Source organism: Miniopterus schreibersii, assembly GCF_964146895.1.
Source record: "Miniopterus schreibersii genome assembly, chromosome: 3".
Taxonomy (NCBI): domain Eukaryota; kingdom Metazoa; phylum Chordata; class Mammalia; order Chiroptera; family Miniopteridae; genus Miniopterus; species Miniopterus schreibersii.
Window position 1 is genome coordinate 49,055,364 of NC_138103.1, and position 19,784 is coordinate 49,075,147.

Genomic DNA, 19,784 nt, shown 5'->3' on the forward strand with positions numbered 1-19,784 from the left:
TATACATATATTGACAAATTACTGTTCAAAGAGTTATGTCAATTTATATTCCTACCAGCAGACTGAAATACTACCACACTATATTCTCATCAGCATTCTTTATTACCAGTTTGAAAAAAGAAAATAAGAAAACACTTTGCCAATGTGATAGGCAAGAGTGATTATTACTATATTATATTCATGTTATTAAGCATCTGCATTTCTCTCTGAAGTGGCTTCTCTAACCCCTGCCCATTTTTCTTTTGAAAGGTAAATGAATTTATGGACTTTTGTGTTGACTTCTCTTAGAAGACTAGTCTTATTTAAATGCTTATTCTGGAGAAAAATATCTATTTTAAAATGTTGTATATTTTTTCGAATAGTCTTTCCATATGTTTTGAACTCTCATACTGTATACTTTGACCTCTTCTACCAAAAGAGGAAGAGGCTCATTAAGTGACATTTAGTTATATATAAATAAGCTTTCTGAAACAACCCCAGAGTAAAAGGGAAGTCCTACGCAGTTTTCAAAATAATAAAATCTGCCTCCTACTTAAAGGTAAAGGATAAAATCTATATTTTAGATAGAAAGCAGCACACAAACTCTCCACTAAAGAGCAAACTATTAGAGAGGGTCCAAAGGTAATTAACCAACAATAAGCAGGAAGTCCCTACATATAATTAAAACACAATACGCATTAATAATAACATACCTTCCTCTTCACTAGATGTTTTAGGACAACCATGAGGGAGATAGGTTAATTGTACCTTACGATTTATTCCAGAAAAATGGCCATACCTGAAAAATAAAACAGCAAGCAGAATGAAGAATATTCAGTAAGTGTTCAATATGACCTCCCAGAGAAAAATTAAATCCACCTAGAGAAAAAACTAAACCTTATATATTAATGCCCCCCTCTATTTGTAATTACCTTGTTGAATTCTTCATAATATCCTAGTAGAAAATCTGTAGCAAAGGTAGTCATTCTAACCACCTTAAAAATGAAAATACAGCCATGGCCACTGTGGCTCAGTTGGTAGGAGTGTCATCCTGTACACCAAAAGGTCTTAGGTTCGATTCCCGGTCAGGGTACAAACCTGGGCTGTGGGCTGCTCCTGGCCTGGTCAGGGTGCATGCAAAAGGCAATCCATGGATGTTTCTCTCTTACATCCATGTTTCTCTCTCTCTCCCCCCCTTTCTCTCTCTCTCAAAATCAATGAAAATGTCTTTGGGTGAGGATATAAAAAAATAATAATAATCCAAAAAAGTTTCTCTACAAAAGTTAAATGATTTTGAAGAGATGACAGAGTATAGAAGAAATATTTTAAAACATAAATGTATGCATCTTAAAAAAATAAAGGAAATAAGATTGTAAGTGGTCAAAATTGTAATGCTTATAGTAGGAATATAGGTGGTATCTACCTCACTTGATTAAAACATAGTTCAAAATTATTATTTCTTAAACAGCACGGAATCTGTTGTCAAGTTACCAAGTGGACTTCATGCTAAGTAGTACTTCATAGAAGATCCAAATTTAATGTCCTCTTTTCATTTTCTCATTAAAATTAAAACTAAAACAATGACCTTCAATAAAACATCTATTTTCTCACTGGTGAAAATAAAAAGCTCATTAGGCTTTCACTAATTTCTCCACAGCTACAGTGATAAAGAGCAAAAAGATCAAACTGTGAAGGAAATTAACATGGAAAGTCACTCATATTTTTTAAAAAGCAATACATGCTGTTATCAGAATTAAAGATCCCAAAAAGATACTCACATCTCTAACACAGTCTTAAGTTGTTCAAGTTTTGACTTGTTTTCTTCAATGTCAGAATCATTATTTTGCCCCAGCTCCATAAGAAGTTGTCGTGCAATATCCAGCACTTCCTGTATAATAAATTAAGAAAGGATTCAATTTTTATATAACTTTGCCATTAGCAATTTAAAACTCAACAAGAAATCAAGTGCACTTACCTGTAATTGTTTTGGCTTTTTGAGTTTTAATTTCCCAGATTTATATCCATCACATTTTTCAAAAAGATCAAAAAATCTTATAAAAAAGACAGAGCACTATTAGTCATTTGCAATAATTAACATTACCACCATATAGTTAGATCAAGTACAATAAATAATAGACAGAACTATAATGATAATAAATGATAGGTTTGGGACTCCATGTCTTTGCATTTCAATTACTGTGTGTCCTCTTGTCCTTCTTCACTATACCATGATGCTTCTTTACTCTGACTGATAAACTTTTATATTTTCCTAAACCATATCAAACTAACAATCATTGGATTATTTGAAAAAGTTTTCTCATGATAAAAACAACATATATTTATAATACAAAATATCACATGTTCTCTGAAGTCACTACATACACATATGTATTTTTAAAATATGTTTCAACACATATTTAATGGCTCAGGTTTTCAAATTTTATTATCTCCATGTCAAATACTAAATAAAATAAAACAAAACAAACTTTCATTCTACTAATTTTCTTCTAGAAGGTTGGGAGGTTAATGACTGTCAGAGAGCAATGTAAGAGAATAAACTAAGCTTAAATAGAACATCTTTACAACAGTAAACAAAAGCCAGGTCAGTTTTATGGTCTTTTATGGATACTGCCACAATAATTTTCAGATGCTGATATATACAGTTATTTTAAATGGATTTTATTTGCAACAAGTGGTTTAAATATTAATGGCCAAGAAATGGTGGTAAACAGTTTTTCTATATGATGTAGTAATCGAAATAGCTAATCATTTATTAAAAATGATAAATTATCTCCTGAGTGTTAAATTATTCCCCTTAAAACATACTTTTGATGCCTCACTTCCATTTTCATTTTTTGTTTTGGTGTTCGATCCCCATGACGTATGACAGCTATGACACATCTAAGTTCCATCCTAAAATTAAAACAAAAGAAATTCTCAATTTTTAACCAATGATTTGTTTTGATAATTCAGACTACAACATCTAATTATTTAGAGTCATCTTTTACCATTTCAAGATCTTCCCTATGAAGAATAGTACTTGTAACAACTAGTTTTAATTTTATCACATCAAACCCTAAAAAGATTAAGAAGTTACTAGCCAGTTTGCTCAGTGGTTAGTGCATTGGCTCTTGGACTGAAGGGTCTGGGGTTCGATTCTAGCCAAGGGCACCCACCTTGGATGCAGGCTTGATCCCCAGCTGGGGCATGTGCAGGAGGCAACCAATCGATGTGTCTCTCTCACATCGAAGTTTTCTGTCTCTCTCTCTCCCTTCACTCTCTCTGAAAAGCAATGGAAAAAAATGTCCTCGGGTGGGGATTAAAAACAAATCTGCTTCCTCTCTAGGATGATGGACTGCAATCCTAGAACTTCATAAATATCTGCTCTACAGCATTAGTCATTATAGACTAATATTTCATTAAGTTAAAACAAAATAAAGCTTTACTGTATTTATTTTGCCCATGTAAGAAGAACAAGTGTTTCCAACTCAAATTGCTGGAGATAAAGCTCTTTGGAGGAATGCTAAGGTATAATTTAGTGTTTGCCAAACTGTGAGCCATAGAACACACTCTTGTAGGATTTTAAAATTTATCTAAAAAAATTTTGTGTTAAATAAGTTTGGAAATATGGGTTTAAAAACAAAATTAAACACTTTTGTCACCTGCCATCCCTAGGACTTCTGAGAATATTTAATATGCTAATGTAAGTCTGAATGTGAAGAATACAGTCAACTCACCTGAGTACAGGTGAGTTATAAGCAGTAACTTTCACTGGAATGTTATGAAACACTTTGGCAATATTGGTTCAATTAATTTACCTCAAAATATAACTGTATATTTTTTCTTTACATGCTAAGAGTGCCAAAGTTGCAGGAACACTGAGTATAAACCTTTAAGTAATACACCTGTTGTCACCTCCTTTATTTTTATGTTAAATAAAACAGTTCTACAATTATCCAAGCATTTTCAGGATTTTATTTGAAATAATATAAAAAAATTTTAGTCTATGAAAAGCCTTATTAAAGCATGTAATCTGCTCCATCTGCAGAGTGAATCATATGAAAACATACTCAGTAAAGTATCTAATAATCATTCAGAAACTGAATCTTTATTGCAATAGCACAGGCTAATGGGAAAAACCCAAGGAGTTTCTAAATGAAAATACTCAAACTTACATAGTTCCAGATGTAGTTGGTACAATTGGGATATCTTCAGCTTCTAAGGGTATTGACCAGGGGATATGAAATTGTGGAGCAAGCTCTCTCATCACAATGTTGCTTTGTGAATAATAAAAAAATTTAAAAATTAGTTCATTTTAAGACAATATTAGGTACTTGTAATGACAAGTAATAGAGAATCATAGGAGTTAAAGTCAAACTAGCCAGTGATTATGTGATAACAGCACATTAAAAGTAACCCAAAGAATTGATCCTGATCAAGAGAAATCAGATGAGCAGTTCTAAACTGGTATATCAGAACACACTAATGGGACGTCATAAATTTGGAAGCATTTACTTATATACTTTAGTTTTAAAAATATAAGTCACACTGGATTCAAATAACTCACTATACCTGCATCACATCTACTTTACAAAGGTTCTGGAATCCAAGATTATCTCTTTAGTGTAGTCACTAATCATTTCTTACCATTTTATCGATCACCTATAAAGCTATTCTAAATACCATTGCCCATTTTAAACAAATTTCTATCATATTTTATTAATAGGGTTAATAATGGAAATGTGTTTAAGTAATTATAAAATAGTTCTGGTTTTGTTTAAGTTTAGCACTTATTCATGCTAAAATTTACTATGCTCCCCCAAATTTCACTTTAAGGATAAGTTCACAAATCTTTGAAATATACAATAAAAGCTAACTCCAATTATGAAAACACATTTTAAAGTATAAGTTTCTTATAGCTTTGTGTATACACTTTGAAATGGTTTAAAGATAGTTCTTGTTTTGTAAGCTTTCTAAATCAAGCTATAAGAAAACAGGTCAAAGATGATAAAGATAGCATTGCTGTAAGCAATAATTTCTTTTACATTCACATAATAATCTCATGAGAAAGATCTTTAAGTATATATGCTTTCAGAAAGCAGCATCATTCAAAAGAATCCTGAATTCCAAATATTTCTATTTCACTCTGGTTATTTATTTCATGAATGTTAATTTTGTGCCATATAAGAAAATGAAACCATAGCATTTCTAAATCTATGAAGTTAAAATACCTTTAAGCCTTTATCTATACTGGTTATAAATTTATCTTTGATAACTCAAATTATAATTCATGATTTGGCACGGTCTTTGGGGATGTAATTTTATAAATACTGATTTTTACTCTATAGTTCTAAAACAATCATAATCATTTGATATTTATAATTATTTAGTTTCTGAATAACTAGCATGCAGTAGCTATAACAAAAGTAAAGAAAAAGAAATATAAAGAAAAATTCTTACCCAAGTATTTTTGCACAATCATCATAATACTTCATGGAATTTTTCACAAAACTGAAGCCATTGACATCACAGACATAGGACTGTCCATTTGCCCGCAGTAAATCAAAGCCACAAACTGTTTGCTATTCAAAATAAATTATAAGCTTTAAAGTTCCATTTGAATTAAGGGTCACGATTTCCCAGTCTTTTTAGAACATATCAAATTTTATATATGCCAAAAAATTAATTAGCTTACTTCATAATAAGTAAAAAAATGAAAATACTTATTTGTAACTTCATACTCAGAAAACATATAACACATACCATACAATCATTACCATGAAGTAGATGTAGAGAAGTAATGTTTAAAGGACTAGGGAGGTCAAAAACTTTTAAATATCTTATCCTATTCTTCCATTAACATTTCATTAAAAATCAAAATAAAAACATTTAAAGGCTTTGATAAGTGTTGTGCTAGCAGAAATATCACTTTAATTAAAAAAAACCAACGAAACAATTGTGAAGACATATCCCAGAGGAAAGGTCCAATTATTCCTACGAATCTATTAAACTCGGACAAGCACATACTTGTGAGTACCCAAAATAAATTTCCTTTATTTGGGAGAATAAAACAGTTGAAAGGTATGAATTTCCTGTCCAAGCTCCAGGAATTTTCCTATTTTCTATTCAAATCATCATATATTAGTATAATGTGATTTTAAGTCATGGCTTTTGGAATCTTGGGTATTACAAGTTAAAATGATTTATATATAGTTAGTAAAACATATTAAACATATTTACAGACTAATTTTCCTTCCGTGATAGAGATTTCAAATTATTAATAAAAAATTTACTTATTATTTACTAACCAATAATATACACTCATCCTTAAATTACATTTCCAAGGCAAAGCTTCAAAAATGTAAAAATTTTGATGTTATTAGACACAAGTTGTACAACTTCTGTTTAAATCTTTACAGAAGTAAAAGCCTCACAATATAGATTAATTGAGGGAATTAGTCAAATGTCAGAAGTACAAAGTTTTCTTTAAGAAATATATTTGCATTGCTTTCATGAATATATCTTATCATATATAAAAGACCAAAAGATGGGTTGTCAAGGCTAGAAGAATACTGAGGACCTTTGTTACTCAACAACAACAAAAATCATTTATCAATTCTATGAGTAAATCACACTGGCAACCAGTTTTGTTTTAAATACGTAAAATAATACGCCTAAACACTAGTTAACTCTACTGTTTTGTTTTCCCCTGTAATTTTAATTTCTGAATAAATTGACAAAATTCCCTTTTATACAATACAGAAAGAACACAGAAAGACAAAGATCTTAATTTATTATATATGGGCACTACAAGAATCCCTTGAAGAGTGGATTCATTGTTTAGATATATCACTTTTATTTTTTCAACTTACTTCTCCAATTATAAGCCCAAATAACAGTCATTTTATTCAAAAAAGAAAATTAGAATTCCCTTTAGGAGGGCCTATATGGGCTGTATAACATCTTACCTTAAACGCAAGGCAGACTTTCCAAGCAATTAATTTCTCCCGAGCGTTGAGAATAACGGGGTACCTTACTTCTTTTCCTTCACTGTCTCGCTCCACCTTGCCATCGAGCGCTGGAGATTTTCGAGCTTCAGCATGGGCATAATCTGGACCCACTGTATAAACCTTTCATGAATGGTAAGGTATATATTTTATTAAACAATATACTGATGCCCGGCCAGGCATGGCTCAGGGGTTGAGTGTTGACCTAGGATCCAGGCGATCGGGGTTCGATTCCCGGTCAGGGCACATGCCCGGGTTGTGGGCTCGATCAATGACTCTCTCATCATTGATGTTTCTATCTCTCTTTCTCTCCCTCTCCCTTCCCCTCTCTGAAATCAATAAAGATATATTTAAAAAAATAAAAAATAAATAAAAAATATACTGATGTATACATATTATAACAGCAGACAACAAATTCAAAGAGAAAATAATCAATAAAAAATATTTGTCTGCAGACTATACTTTCACACACCTTTCTATTTACATGCCAAAATTTTCAATATGTGGGAAGAGGTTATAAATAATTAATTATATAGCAAAACTGGTAAAGTGGAGTTCTATTTTCTATAGTAAAAGATTTAAGCATTTTGAGGGTATATGAGGATGTATATGATGTGATTCTTCCCACATTGTATTAGTTTAACAAACGAGAGGTATGAATAACTATAAAAACATTACAGAAGGAAGTAACTGCCAAAAGAAGATTTAAAAAGCAGGGAGGTGAGGGGTAGCATAAATTTGAAGGCAGACAAGAGAGGGAAAGGTGCTCTAAGCAAAGGTAATAAAACAGAGGGCAGAGGCATAAAATAGCAAAAGGTATTCAGGTAAGAGTAAGTTATTTGGTGTGGATTATACCATAAGAATAAAGTTGAGAGGACAGCAGGCAACTATGAAATAAATAATATCGCAAAACATAATTCACACTGATCAGAGCTTGGAGACTATGATGGCTATTAGACCCTTCCCCACTATATTTTATTATTTAATGCCCTTTTAAAGAAGCATACACATTATTGTATCACAAAGTTGGTTTTTAAATATTTTGGTAACTATATTTCAATAAAATGTCTCATTTCTAATCCTGTTTTAAGCATTTAAGAATATTATTCTAAAAAACAATTATTTTTTAAAAGGGTCATAGGCTTCAGACTGCCAAAGGCATTCACAGTACAAAACAGATAGACACTGCTAATTACAGGGTGCTCTATTTTCTAATATCATCGGTAAACTCTAAATACAAAATTAAAATATACTTTAATCAACCCTACCTTAACATCAGTACCATCTGTGGGCATAAACTCTTCATATATATATGAGCCCGTTTTTCGTACATTGCTTTCTGGGGAATAAACACTACTTCTACTGCCAATCTGAAAACAAAAGATGTCCATCAACATAAAAACTAAATTATTCCCCTCATTTTTAGAATATAACCCTTTAGCATCTATTGCCATTTAAGACAAAAAAAAATTGTTTTAATCCACAAATATTTAACAACACTTACTATGGAAGTTAAATAGCGTTAAAAATTACAAAGAACACTAAGAATAACTGTTCTAAGATTCAACCATGTTGCTGCACGTAACTCTAGTTTGCTCATTTTTACTACTATAGAAGTTTCCACTGAATAAATACACTGTAATTCATTCGTTCTCCTATCAATGTATATTTGGGTTGTTTTCAAACTTTAGCTACTAGAACAATGCTGTTTTGAACATTCTTAAGTGTCCCTGTAGCACACGTGTGCAAGTGTTTCTAAGGTGTGTACTAGAAATGAAATTGCTAGGTGATAGAATATGCCCATATTCAACTTACAAAAATAATGTCAAAATCGTTTTATAAACTGTTTTAACAATTTATAGTCTCTCCAGCAATGTATGAGTGTTCCCACTGTTCTACATCCTTGTCTATACTTGGTATGGTCAGACTTTTTAGTATTTGACACTCCAGTGGATATAAAATAGTATCTCATTGTTTTCTTTGCCTGTCCATGACTACTTATAAGTGTATGTGAATTTTTCATACTGATACATTACTAATGTTGCTAAGAGGCTACACTGATTTGCATTCCTGCCAACAATGTTTGGACTTGTGCTTCTTTTCCAACTACCTCAATCTTTTGATCTTTGTTAATACAAAAAGTAACTCAATGTCATTATCTTTTATACCTGATCTGCATTTATTTTATTAGGGTGCAATGTTGAGCACACTTGTAAGTATGTAGGAGTTATTGGTATTATATTTTCTATGAACTATCCATTTTGGGGCTGCTGATCTTTTCTAAAAGACTGCTGATCTTTACTTAAATTTATTATATGACAGATATATAAATGAAAGGTAGAAAGAAATTAAGTAACTTCTTGGTATTCCATAGGTGAAATTTTGCATAAGCAACATTAAGTAACTAAAATGATGCCTTGTTTTTCTAACATAGTATAGTATCAGTTTTAATAATTTATATCTAAATGATACATTCTTATTTAATCATAGTTTTAATAAATACTTGATTACTTTTAGTAAAATTTTTACAACAATGTATGAAGAACAGTGTTCACTAGCATAACAAAGGTTTACCTTTCGAAAAAGTCTTTGACTTCCACCACCAGCAGATGTTGGATAATAAATGTAAACATTGTGATCTTCTGCACTAACTGGCTTTTCTACAAATGGCTTTTGAAAAACTTCCCCATTTACTTCTACATGATCTTCACCTTCAATCAGACTGCATTCTATAAATAAAACATAATAGCAAGAAAAATTACATATTGTATATTATATAGATATATTATTATTATTGATAATCTTTTTTTACTTAAATAGAGATTACAAAGAAAAGTAACCTTGGATAAAGTACTGATTTGATTTTAAGACACTTATGCAAACAACATATACCAACATTTATGAAATATGGCATTAGGAACTATAGCAGTTCTTCAAAATCTTATGGACCTGCCATTTCACTCATAGAATTCAAAGTTAGATATAAAATGATACCAATCAGAAAGACTGAGAAATAGCTCCAGAATGCTGTCATTTCCTAAAAACATATGGGATCACTCATATCACAGATACTACAAAACATGGAATTACTTAAATTGGAAAAATAACTGATACACAGAGTAAGCAAGTGATTCAATTAGAAAGTAAATTTTTCACTTTTAGACAAACAAGAAATAATCCCTGTTACAGATAAATGCTATACCTGTATTTTAATAAAAGTTGCTTTGAGGTACAATAAAGTTATCAAAATTCCCCCAAATACTGTTTTTTATCAGAATATTAAATCTTAAGACAAACGAACGTTTATCTTGCCTTTTTTAGACTAAGTTATATATAGCTTACATGATGTTTTAGGTAACCCGGAAAATGAAGCAAAGGGTACTTAAAAATATTAATAAATAGCAGTATTTCAAAATTCTCAGTCATCAGAAATTTAATTGTGCCATCTTAGCATGAAGTTTCTAATACTTAATTCAGTAGTCATAGAAAAATCACTTGTTTACCTCTAATCAATACCAGTTTATTCAAGCATGTAATTTAAAAATTCTTTGATTCTCAGAGACATGTCATATATAAGCCAAAGAAAAATAGGATCTATAACTACTAAATTAGTTAGCCTTTTATGAATGTCACATTTTAACTGAATACATTGCTTGTTTCTTTAGATCATTAAAAAAATCTGAATAGAATATCATGAGTTCTTTTTTAAAAATTTATCTTTATTGTTGAAAGTATTACAGATGTCCCCATTTTTTGCCCCCCATTGATCCCCTCCTCCCGGTATCTGCACCACAACCCCCCCCATGCCTTCTCCACACTATTGTTTGTGTGAATACCATGAGTTCTTTAAATTCCTTCCACTTAATTATAGAAGGGAAGTGGCTTAAAAGTATGTTGAATGACAGAAGGTAGCTTGCTTAAAATCTCTTACCTTTGGGATTATTTGGGTCACGGTTCAAAATTGCATAACGAGGAAGTAAAATACCTTCAGCTTGAAGAATACTATATACTTCCCTCCTGAAGAAAAAGGAAAATAAACATCCTTATTGTTTTATAGTTGTTTCACAAGTACATCACTGTTCTCTTCGTAAGTATTTTACTACTGTTCTACCACTAAAAAAGAAATGTATATTAAGTCTCTTTATTTTTTAAATAAATGTCATTTAAATATTGAAAAATATATTGTAAAAATTAGAACAAAAATGTATGCACAATACATTATGTGGCATATTAAAATACTAATTTTTAAAATTAAGAATGTAAATGTATAAAAAGAAATGGTTAAAATTGCTACATTGCAATTACCTAACCATTAAAAGCCTTATACTCTATATAAATTTAACGACACGGGAAAATATTTATAGTTTAAGAGAACAGTGATCCTAATTTTGTAAAATGTGAGTAAATGTATGTATTGCTTTCTACATGAACAAATATGGGACATATAGTGGTAGGGTTAAATGTCTTTCCTTATGCTTTTTTCCCAAACTTCTTAAAATGAATATGAATTTATATATGTATATATATTTGTAATATATAAACATGAATTACTATGTAAACTTAAGAAAAATGTTTTAAAGTTTTAGGTATTAACAATGTTAGTATCTGAAGGAATAGTAGAAAAACAAAAATAGAAAAACTATAGGGCCATATACTTTATAAAGTATTTGCATATATATAATCTCATATTATAATGCTAACACAAAAGAAAATAGAATGCTAGTGAAATTATAAGGGTAGCAGCCATGAGAGTGAAACATTAAATGAAATACATAAATACACTCATATTTTACCATGTCTCTTAGAAATTCATGCTTTTGGCCCATTAAATGAATACTAAGATATACAGTGAAATATTTTTCAAATGGTTACACTTTACCATTAAAAATAACTTAGTTATAATGAGTAAAGCCCTAATTTCCTCATCAGTAACCTGATAAAGTAACTGTTCACTATTTTCAATGGTTTAGTAGGCTTTGGAAACAAAACAAACCAGGTGTGGTATAAGTCCTTGTCCCACTACTTGTGGAACTACACATGACTTTGGGCAAGTTGACTGATATTCCTAGTTCTCAAGTTTCTCCATCTGTAAAATTGGGTATGAATACCTACTTCCAAGCATTATTTAAAGGATAGCACAAATGTATATGAAAACACCTGATACCATGTGTGCTTACAGTAGATACTAAATTAAAGTTAATTTTCCTTCCCTTAATTCGGCCACGTTCACCACTCACTCACCTATCTTGTATGAGATACTGCATATTCAAGTCATTGATTACAAATGGATTCCTGAGTTTTGCATAGGCAACTGCTTTGTCCAGTGGAAATCCTAAGAACACATATCATTAACATATTCTGTACAATCTCAGGATAAGTTGACATCTATAACTTTATCAGCTTGAACTTCAGCCACCTCCCATAAAAGTTGAATTTTTTTATGTATTTAACTGCTTTCCATAAAGGCATGGAATGATACACACATAAAACTTGATTTAATGTGTACTATTAAGTAAACCTTATTTTTTCCTAATTTGATTGAGAAGGCACAGCAAGCCAGTGATTATATAACAAACTTTAGAGCACTGACTTGTTAGTCACTGCTTGATTATTCAGTTGCCTGATACATGGTAAGATTACCTCATAATCAAATAGAAATCTCTCTATAAATAAGTGTATCACAATCACCTGATTTTAAAAAATATATATATGACTCCCCTTCTCACTTAAAATATTTTGATGCTTATATATATAAACTAGCTGATAGTTCAAAGAACTTACGCATCTTCAATAAGAGCAGCAAAACAAAAATTAATTCACATGCAACAGATTATGCTCAAATTATAAAATATATGAGCAGTATAACACTTGCTGCTACTAGGTCAGTTTTAAAATATCAGCTACTAACTCTCTAAAATTTCTAGACTTTGCTAAAATTACTAATTATAATGAAAACAAATCAAATGGCAAATACCATCTTTAAAAGTTTAAGAACTTTTAATGCTTATATGTCACTCTGTATTGACAGTAGAAGTCTATAATTTTACCCAATTCACATTATTAAGAGAGACAGTATATCATAGAGGTTAAGAGCATAAATCAGGGTTCAAATCCTGTTTTCATCTTTCACTAGCTATGTGACCTTGGGCAAATTTTTTTAACATCTCAAGGCCTCTGATTCCTGGTTATAAATTGGTATTATACCAGTCTTACCTAGTACGGTTTTTGAAGAATTAAATAAAAGTGTAAATAAAACACTTAACACAAAACCTGGAACAGCAAGTACTCAAAAAACATTAATTGTTATTATTCCTTAATGACAATATTTTAATGAATATTTTATGTAAGAAAATGGGTAAAAATCAGCAAGCAAGCATAACTTTAGCATTTAACTATATGACAGTATACCTGTGAAGAACGGTATTTTGTAGCATTTCAAGAATAGTAGAGGAAAGAAGTTTTAAAGCATACCGAAGTTAAAACAAAAAGCTATAGTCAATTAAAGATTTATTCCAAAACTCCTCTTAGCTTTTAAAAATTTAAATAGAAATACTTGATACTAAGAATCAGTTGACCACGAATTACAAACCCTCCAAGTTTTATGAAGACTCTCAGAAGAATTCTTCACTTGTAAAAATGTCTCAATGTCTATGATTTGAAGCCTAACAGAATTCAGCAGTTCAGTTCTCTGCTTTTGTTGTTGCCCTTAAGAGGAACTTTTCCCTCACCAAAAGACAGCATATGGGATAGGACCTTAGATAGCACCTAGTTTTATAGACGAACAGGTTTTATAGAAAGAACCATGTGATAGTAAGGGAAGAACACCTTATTCTCAAGGATAAGCAAATTTTAAGATTCTCTGAAATGATGAACTTCAGTCTCTAAAGAAGATCAGGGCCTTGGCTTCTCTATGAAATAATAAAAATTAACATAGGCTGTGGGAGCACAAAAGGTCTCAACTATGGTCCATCCCCTTCTGGCTGAAGGAGGTGCTTCTTGAACACCTAACAAAAGTGAGACTTTCACGCAGTTAGGGAGTACATAATTGGTAACAAGAACTATAGACTATAAATACATTTATAAAAGAACTCATATCTTTTATAATTCTTAGTGAGAATTCATTTAACTCAGTCTTAGGTTACAAATTTTCAGACATACATTTAACAATAATTTTGCTTAGTAGACTTACCATGAAGTACTAGGAAGTAAAACTTAAGCTTAATTGACATTTCAGTTTGATTTATAGAAGGTAGTAAGTAAAATCTAAAATTCAAATATTAAGTGCTTAAGAAAAAAAGTATGAATATATATATATAAGAAATAGCAGATCATTTCCAATATGGCAAAAGCATAAGGGATTAAAATATTCAAGAATTCAAGAATTTATCCTAAAAAACTTAGTTGTGAAAGCAAAGATACATTTGAGGAGTTCACCAAAACCTTATTAATAGTAAAAACTGGAAACCACCTAATTGTTAGAATACTGGTTAAATACACTATAGTACATCACATGATGACACATTAGAACACCATTAAAAATCAGGTATTTGAAGAATGATATGGAGAAAAAACCCTTGACATAATTAGTGAAAAAAGTAAATAAAAAATTACATATACACTGTAATACTAAATATATTTCTAAAAATATACACAGAAAAAAGGCTGGAAAGAAATACATAACCTATCTTCGAGAGTACATGAGTTTAATTTTATTTTTCTAATTTACCTAACATTCTACAATGAATATGTATTAGTTTTACAACCAGAGAGGATTAAAGGGCTTCCACCCCCATTCTTTAATACCTTTCGAATGGAAAGAAATAAGACAATCACATAAAGGCCAGTTTTCCACTGGTTCATTCAGAATAACATCCTCTTCAAATACTATTACTGTAATATATTTAAATAAGGAGATCCGTTCAAGAATTTCCTTCATTGGTTTGGATTTGGATTTCTTTGCCATGGAACATATTCCAACTATAATCTGCCTTTCCGGTGGCTAAAACAGAAAGAAACAAAAAATCAGGTTGACCTCAACAAGAACACCAAAGTACAGCTTTCTTAAATCTTTTTCAGAAGTAGATGAGGCATGTGATGAATCAATAAAAGTGACACATTAACCAAAAAGGCATTTGTCAAAATTATATCACTGTTATAACACATACTTAACAAAATAATAGTTTTCTAGAAGGGTCTGCAAAAAATTTAAAGCTTTCAGAAAATTACTATTTTCTTTCAAATTTAAACTTAAATGCTATTTTAATTGTCCCTAATATTTACTTACTATCCTCACCTCACAAAGGGGCAAATAAAAGCCCAAACCTATCTAATCCACGTAAAAGGCCAATGGAAGTGAGATAAAAAATTCTCTTGACTAAAATGTTGTTCTGACTACAAAGCTATCCAGTATCAAACTATTTTTGTAGGTTGAGTACGAACATCAGTCAGTCAACTACGACAACTTGGAAGGAAATTTTGGAAAAAGCCACACTGCTAAAAGGTGTCAGTGCTCTTTGACACTTCGTACGCTAATATCCCCATTTAGTCGTGCTGCTCATCTGGCACCCTGGCTACAGTTTAAAGGCCACGATTTGGCCTGAAGCTAAAAAAACAGGAAATGGAAATAACTTATGAGTAGCTCACAGGTTTATAAAATTACTCAAGATTCACTGAGGCCGCTGTAGCCTGTTTGGCTCCGTGGTTACAGTGTCAGCCCTCAGCCTGAAGAGTCCCAGGTTCCATTCCGGCCAAAGGCATGTACCTCGGCTGCAGGCTTGATACCGGCTCTGGTCCGGGCTTGTGCAGGAGGCAACCAATCGATGTTTCTCTCTTTTTCTCTTTCTCTCCCTTTCTCTCTGAAAAGCAATTGAAAAAGTATCCTTGGGGGAGGATTAAAAAAAAAAAAAATTTCATTGAGGCCTTTGCATTCCGGTATTTAGAGTTTTATCAAATATATAAAGAAAGTTGTTCCCAGTTTTATATTGCAATTCTCCTCTCTTCCATTTTATATATTTCATAGGACATTATAAACTGGGCTCAAATTATACTAGAGCTAGAACGTTTTACTAGACTTTTCCTTGTTATAAATCTAAAAATAAAATTGGATAACATCCAAATTAAATTGTTGTTCTTCTTTAGCCTAGAATTATTTCTTCATTGCTCTAATTCATATAAAATTCAAATTGGTATTGGATTTGATTGTAAATCCTAACCTCCCTGGGGTCTGCTTTCTCCCTCTGGTCATCCACTTTGATAGTCTCTTATTCAATTCTTTCCTGATGAAAAGCCTCCACATAGCTCATCATGTTGTTCCTGGAGTAGATTTCTCAGACAACAAAAGTATTCCGCCTAACATTTCATACTGCTTTACTGTTTAAAAAAAGAAAAGCTAATATGCTTATGCTAAGTTTCATTTGCTTACTATAGATCTATTTTATGCACAGCTGATCATTACCTAAGATGAACTGAAAACATTCCAGTTTAAAATGTACAAATAAACCTACATTAAGAAAAAAAATTACAGCCCAGCCAGCGTGGCTCAGTGGTTGAGCACTGATCTATGATTCAGGAGATTGAGGTTGGATTCCTAGCCAGGGCACATGCCCGGGTTGCAAGCTCCGATCTCCAGTGCGGGGCCTACAGGAGGCAGCCAATCAATGACTCAGCACTGATGTTTCCATCTCGCTCTCCCTTCCTCTCTCAGAAATCAATAAAGATATATATTTTTTTAAAACATTAAAAAAAAAGAAAAAATTACAGAATTTTCCTATTAGGTAAAACCTTAGAAGAATGAAAATAATTTTTAAAACAGATCCAAGTTATTTTGTTAGATTTAATGTCTAAAGGAAATTATTTGAAATCTTAACAGAAAAATGATCTGGCACAAATTGTTTTATCAATCTATGGTTCAAATGAACCATATCAAGCTCCTCAAAAGTGACTACACATCATGAACATAAGCTCAATTAAATTAGTTTGAATATTCCAAGAACTATACTAAGCACTGAAGAGTAAGATATACAAAAACTACCTGTCCTCAAAGTACTGTCTAATGGGGGACAGAGTAATAATATAGTATATTATGATACATGAAATAAAAGTATGTATATCAAGGTATAGAAATAGTACCCAGGAAGAAGTGTTCAAGTTTCTTATGTGGAAAAGAGCATGGAGAGGGGGAATAGTGAATATGAAATCTGAGCATTGTTTCAAAGAATGAAAACAATTCAACAAGTACCCCCAAATAAGGGAATTTCAGAGATAAAGGAGTACACACAACACCAAAGACGCATAATACAGCATGGAATATGTGGGAAATAAGGCATGAGAAACAGTACGGGTCTAGATACAGGTGAGAAGAAAAGTCCTTATGTGTACGAATACTGGACTTGATGTACCAGTGGTGTTCACAATTCTATAAAGAAAAAGAGTAAGTTTAGTAGAAGCTAAGTCAATAGTACTTTCCAGTCTAAGTCAGCCAGAGCAGCTCTGTTTTTATGTTTTACTTACGGGCCTTCTAGATAAGACTTCAGATAAAAAAAAGTTTTGCTGGTAAGAAAAGCTTGAAAATCATTTTTTTCTGGAGTGAGGTGGGTGGTGGGATAGGTTTTAAATGAGTGACAGTCTGATTTGCATTTTAGATAGGTATAATTGCACTGTGAAAGAATTTAAAGAGTCATCTAATAGCTATTTTTGGTTTGTTTTTACAACTTTTACCAAGTATAACAGGTTTTTATTTTAGAACAAAATTATCTTTCCAATTAGAAATATAAGAAACACAAAAAATATTACAAGTTTGTATTTTAAGTCAGTTCTCAGAGTAACACAATCTCTACTTGTAAAGGGAAAACAATGACAAGAATAATAGTGACTAATGGAACTATAGCAAAATGAACATAATAAATGTGCGTCATTCCTAAAGATCCAACATGGATACATATTCTAATAGATCAGATAAGAAAGAAAACAGAATTTGCACATGCTTACCCATAAACACAAATGCACACACAATCTGTAGATATGTAAGGTAGCCTCTCCTTCTACGCACGTGATCTATATACTTCTAATTAGTAAATAAATGGGTTATCTAATAAATGGGTTATCTTATGTCATCCACTACTTGTGTTGACATGACGAATTTAACGAAGCTGGTTTAGTAGTCTGACTTTGGTACCTTTGAAATTATTTCTTTCTACTTCTTTATCTTGATGTATTTGTCATATATTTCTACATTTACAAGAAACCCTTTTGATTTACACCACTTTTTCTTCTCAGTCCTGTGTTGTGCTAGGCATATCATTGAAAGACACTATAATAGGCATCATTAAACAATTTAAAAGTCTGATGCCTGATAGAATTTCTTGATGCACCATAAGTTCAATGTCACTCACGAAACAAAATGTTTTTTCAGTTTGAAATATTTCCAACAAATTTCTATGTGAAAAAATGTCTTCACAATTTTAGACAAAATATTAGTTCACCTTAACAGTGATCAGTAAAAAGCCTATCCTGTATTGGTCTTCTCTCACCAAAAAAACAAACAACTTACAGACTCATCTTCCTCCTCATCTTCTTCATCTGCATGGTGGAAGAAATGTCGGTAATTACCAGGGTTGATTTCCGTATCTTCAGGCCCAACAAAGAACCTCGGGGATTCACTCATTTTTATTTCATTTGATATAGGTTATAATTTAAACGTGCTATACTAAAACTGCTTCTAAATAAATAGCTTCAGAAGAATGCATTCTCTTTATACCAGCTGACACACGGGTCTGTTGCAGCTTATACAGTCACTTGAATTGTGATGACACTTAGTTGGCAAATGTTCTTTTGTTCTCAAATATCATTGCTTCATTGTTGATGCAGTTTAAAAAACAAAGATAGTAAGGCTATTGCTTCAATGAGATGATTCAGCAATCCTTTTACCTAAAATGCAATGAAAAAACTAGTTTTAAAAGATACTTATATAAAATCTGTACCAATAACTTGATACATACCTTCAAAATGAAAAGATAATTTTCTTCCATAAAATTAAGAAATTAAGACACTGATCTTCAATATACATCTTGGAACGGGATGAATGATACAAAATTACAAAAAGACTATACACTAAAGTCCTCAAGTCCAAAATTATCCAATAAATTAGGAAAAAATTATTTAAGTTATAACAAAATTAACATTAAAAGCTAAATTCCTCTGCATATAATTCAGTAATATCTGAATGGAAAACAAGAGGTAAAATGTGATGGGGTTCAAAAAACATCGACCCCCCCATACATCAGTCTGAAATGACATTAAATCAATTTTTTTTAACAGTGTATTGCTTTATTGGGGCAGGGTTGGAAGGAGAGACACCATGGTGAGGAACAAAATCAAGTAAAGGGATATAAGCACAGAAAGCAATAATGTTAAGATAGTAATACACAAAATGGATAACTGCAATCACTTTCTTAAGAGGACTCGAATTGTGGATGAAAACCCTTAGCTGCTGTTGCAAAAAACATATGTATGAAGTAGAAATTGGTTTCAGTAACATCAGCAGAGAACACTGATGAAACAAAGGGGAGGTAACTGGATGTAACATCCTAGCAGCAATCTAATAGAACAGTCCTGAATAGTTAGGCTGAGGCCAACACCTAAGAAGGAGAAAAGCTTTGTCTGTGGGGAATTTTGGACGATATCTGGAGAAATATTACACTGTGCACAAACCAAACTGAATGGTTGTTATAAGTGTTATAAAGTTTTATATAGTAAAAGTTTTTTTCTATATATGCACTTCAATTTCACAGCAAGAGTGGC

At 31.6% G+C, this 19,784-nt stretch overlaps 1 protein-coding gene across 20 annotated transcripts in view; it reads right to left on the bottom strand.

Annotated features, from left to right (window-relative positions):
• Window positions 1–19,784, bottom strand: part of PPIP5K2 (diphosphoinositol pentakisphosphate kinase 2) — a 63,667-nt gene that overhangs the window by 37,930 nt on the left and 5,953 nt on the right. For 18 of the 20 annotated variants that reach the window (XR_013998493.1, XR_013998494.1, XM_081133083.1 and 15 more), the window contains exons 2-14: window positions 18,535–18,911; window positions 14,790–14,985; window positions 12,228–12,318; window positions 10,918–11,003; window positions 9,561–9,715; window positions 8,255–8,356; window positions 6,948–7,109; window positions 5,440–5,561; window positions 4,155–4,256; window positions 2,806–2,892; window positions 1,955–2,030; window positions 1,758–1,867; window positions 693–778 (exon numbers count right to left, since the gene is read on the bottom strand). Coding sequence is in view for 18 of the 20 variants with exons in the window: in XM_081133083.1 (XP_080989209.1) it covers window positions 693–778; window positions 1,758–1,867; window positions 1,955–2,030; window positions 2,806–2,892; window positions 4,155–4,256; window positions 5,440–5,561; window positions 6,948–7,109; window positions 8,255–8,356; window positions 9,561–9,715; window positions 10,918–11,003; window positions 12,228–12,318; window positions 14,790–14,985; window positions 18,535–18,648 (1,489 nt within the window). In the remaining 2 variants the exon portion in view is untranslated. Of the gene's footprint in view, window positions 1–692; window positions 779–1,757; window positions 1,868–1,954; window positions 2,031–2,805; window positions 2,893–4,154; window positions 4,257–5,439; window positions 5,562–6,947; window positions 7,110–8,254; window positions 8,357–9,560; window positions 9,716–10,917; window positions 11,004–12,227; window positions 12,319–14,789; window positions 14,986–17,972; window positions 18,035–18,534; window positions 18,912–19,784 lie in introns of those variants that run through there. The other 2 variants (XM_081133088.1, XM_081133081.1) reach the window with 2 other exon arrangements.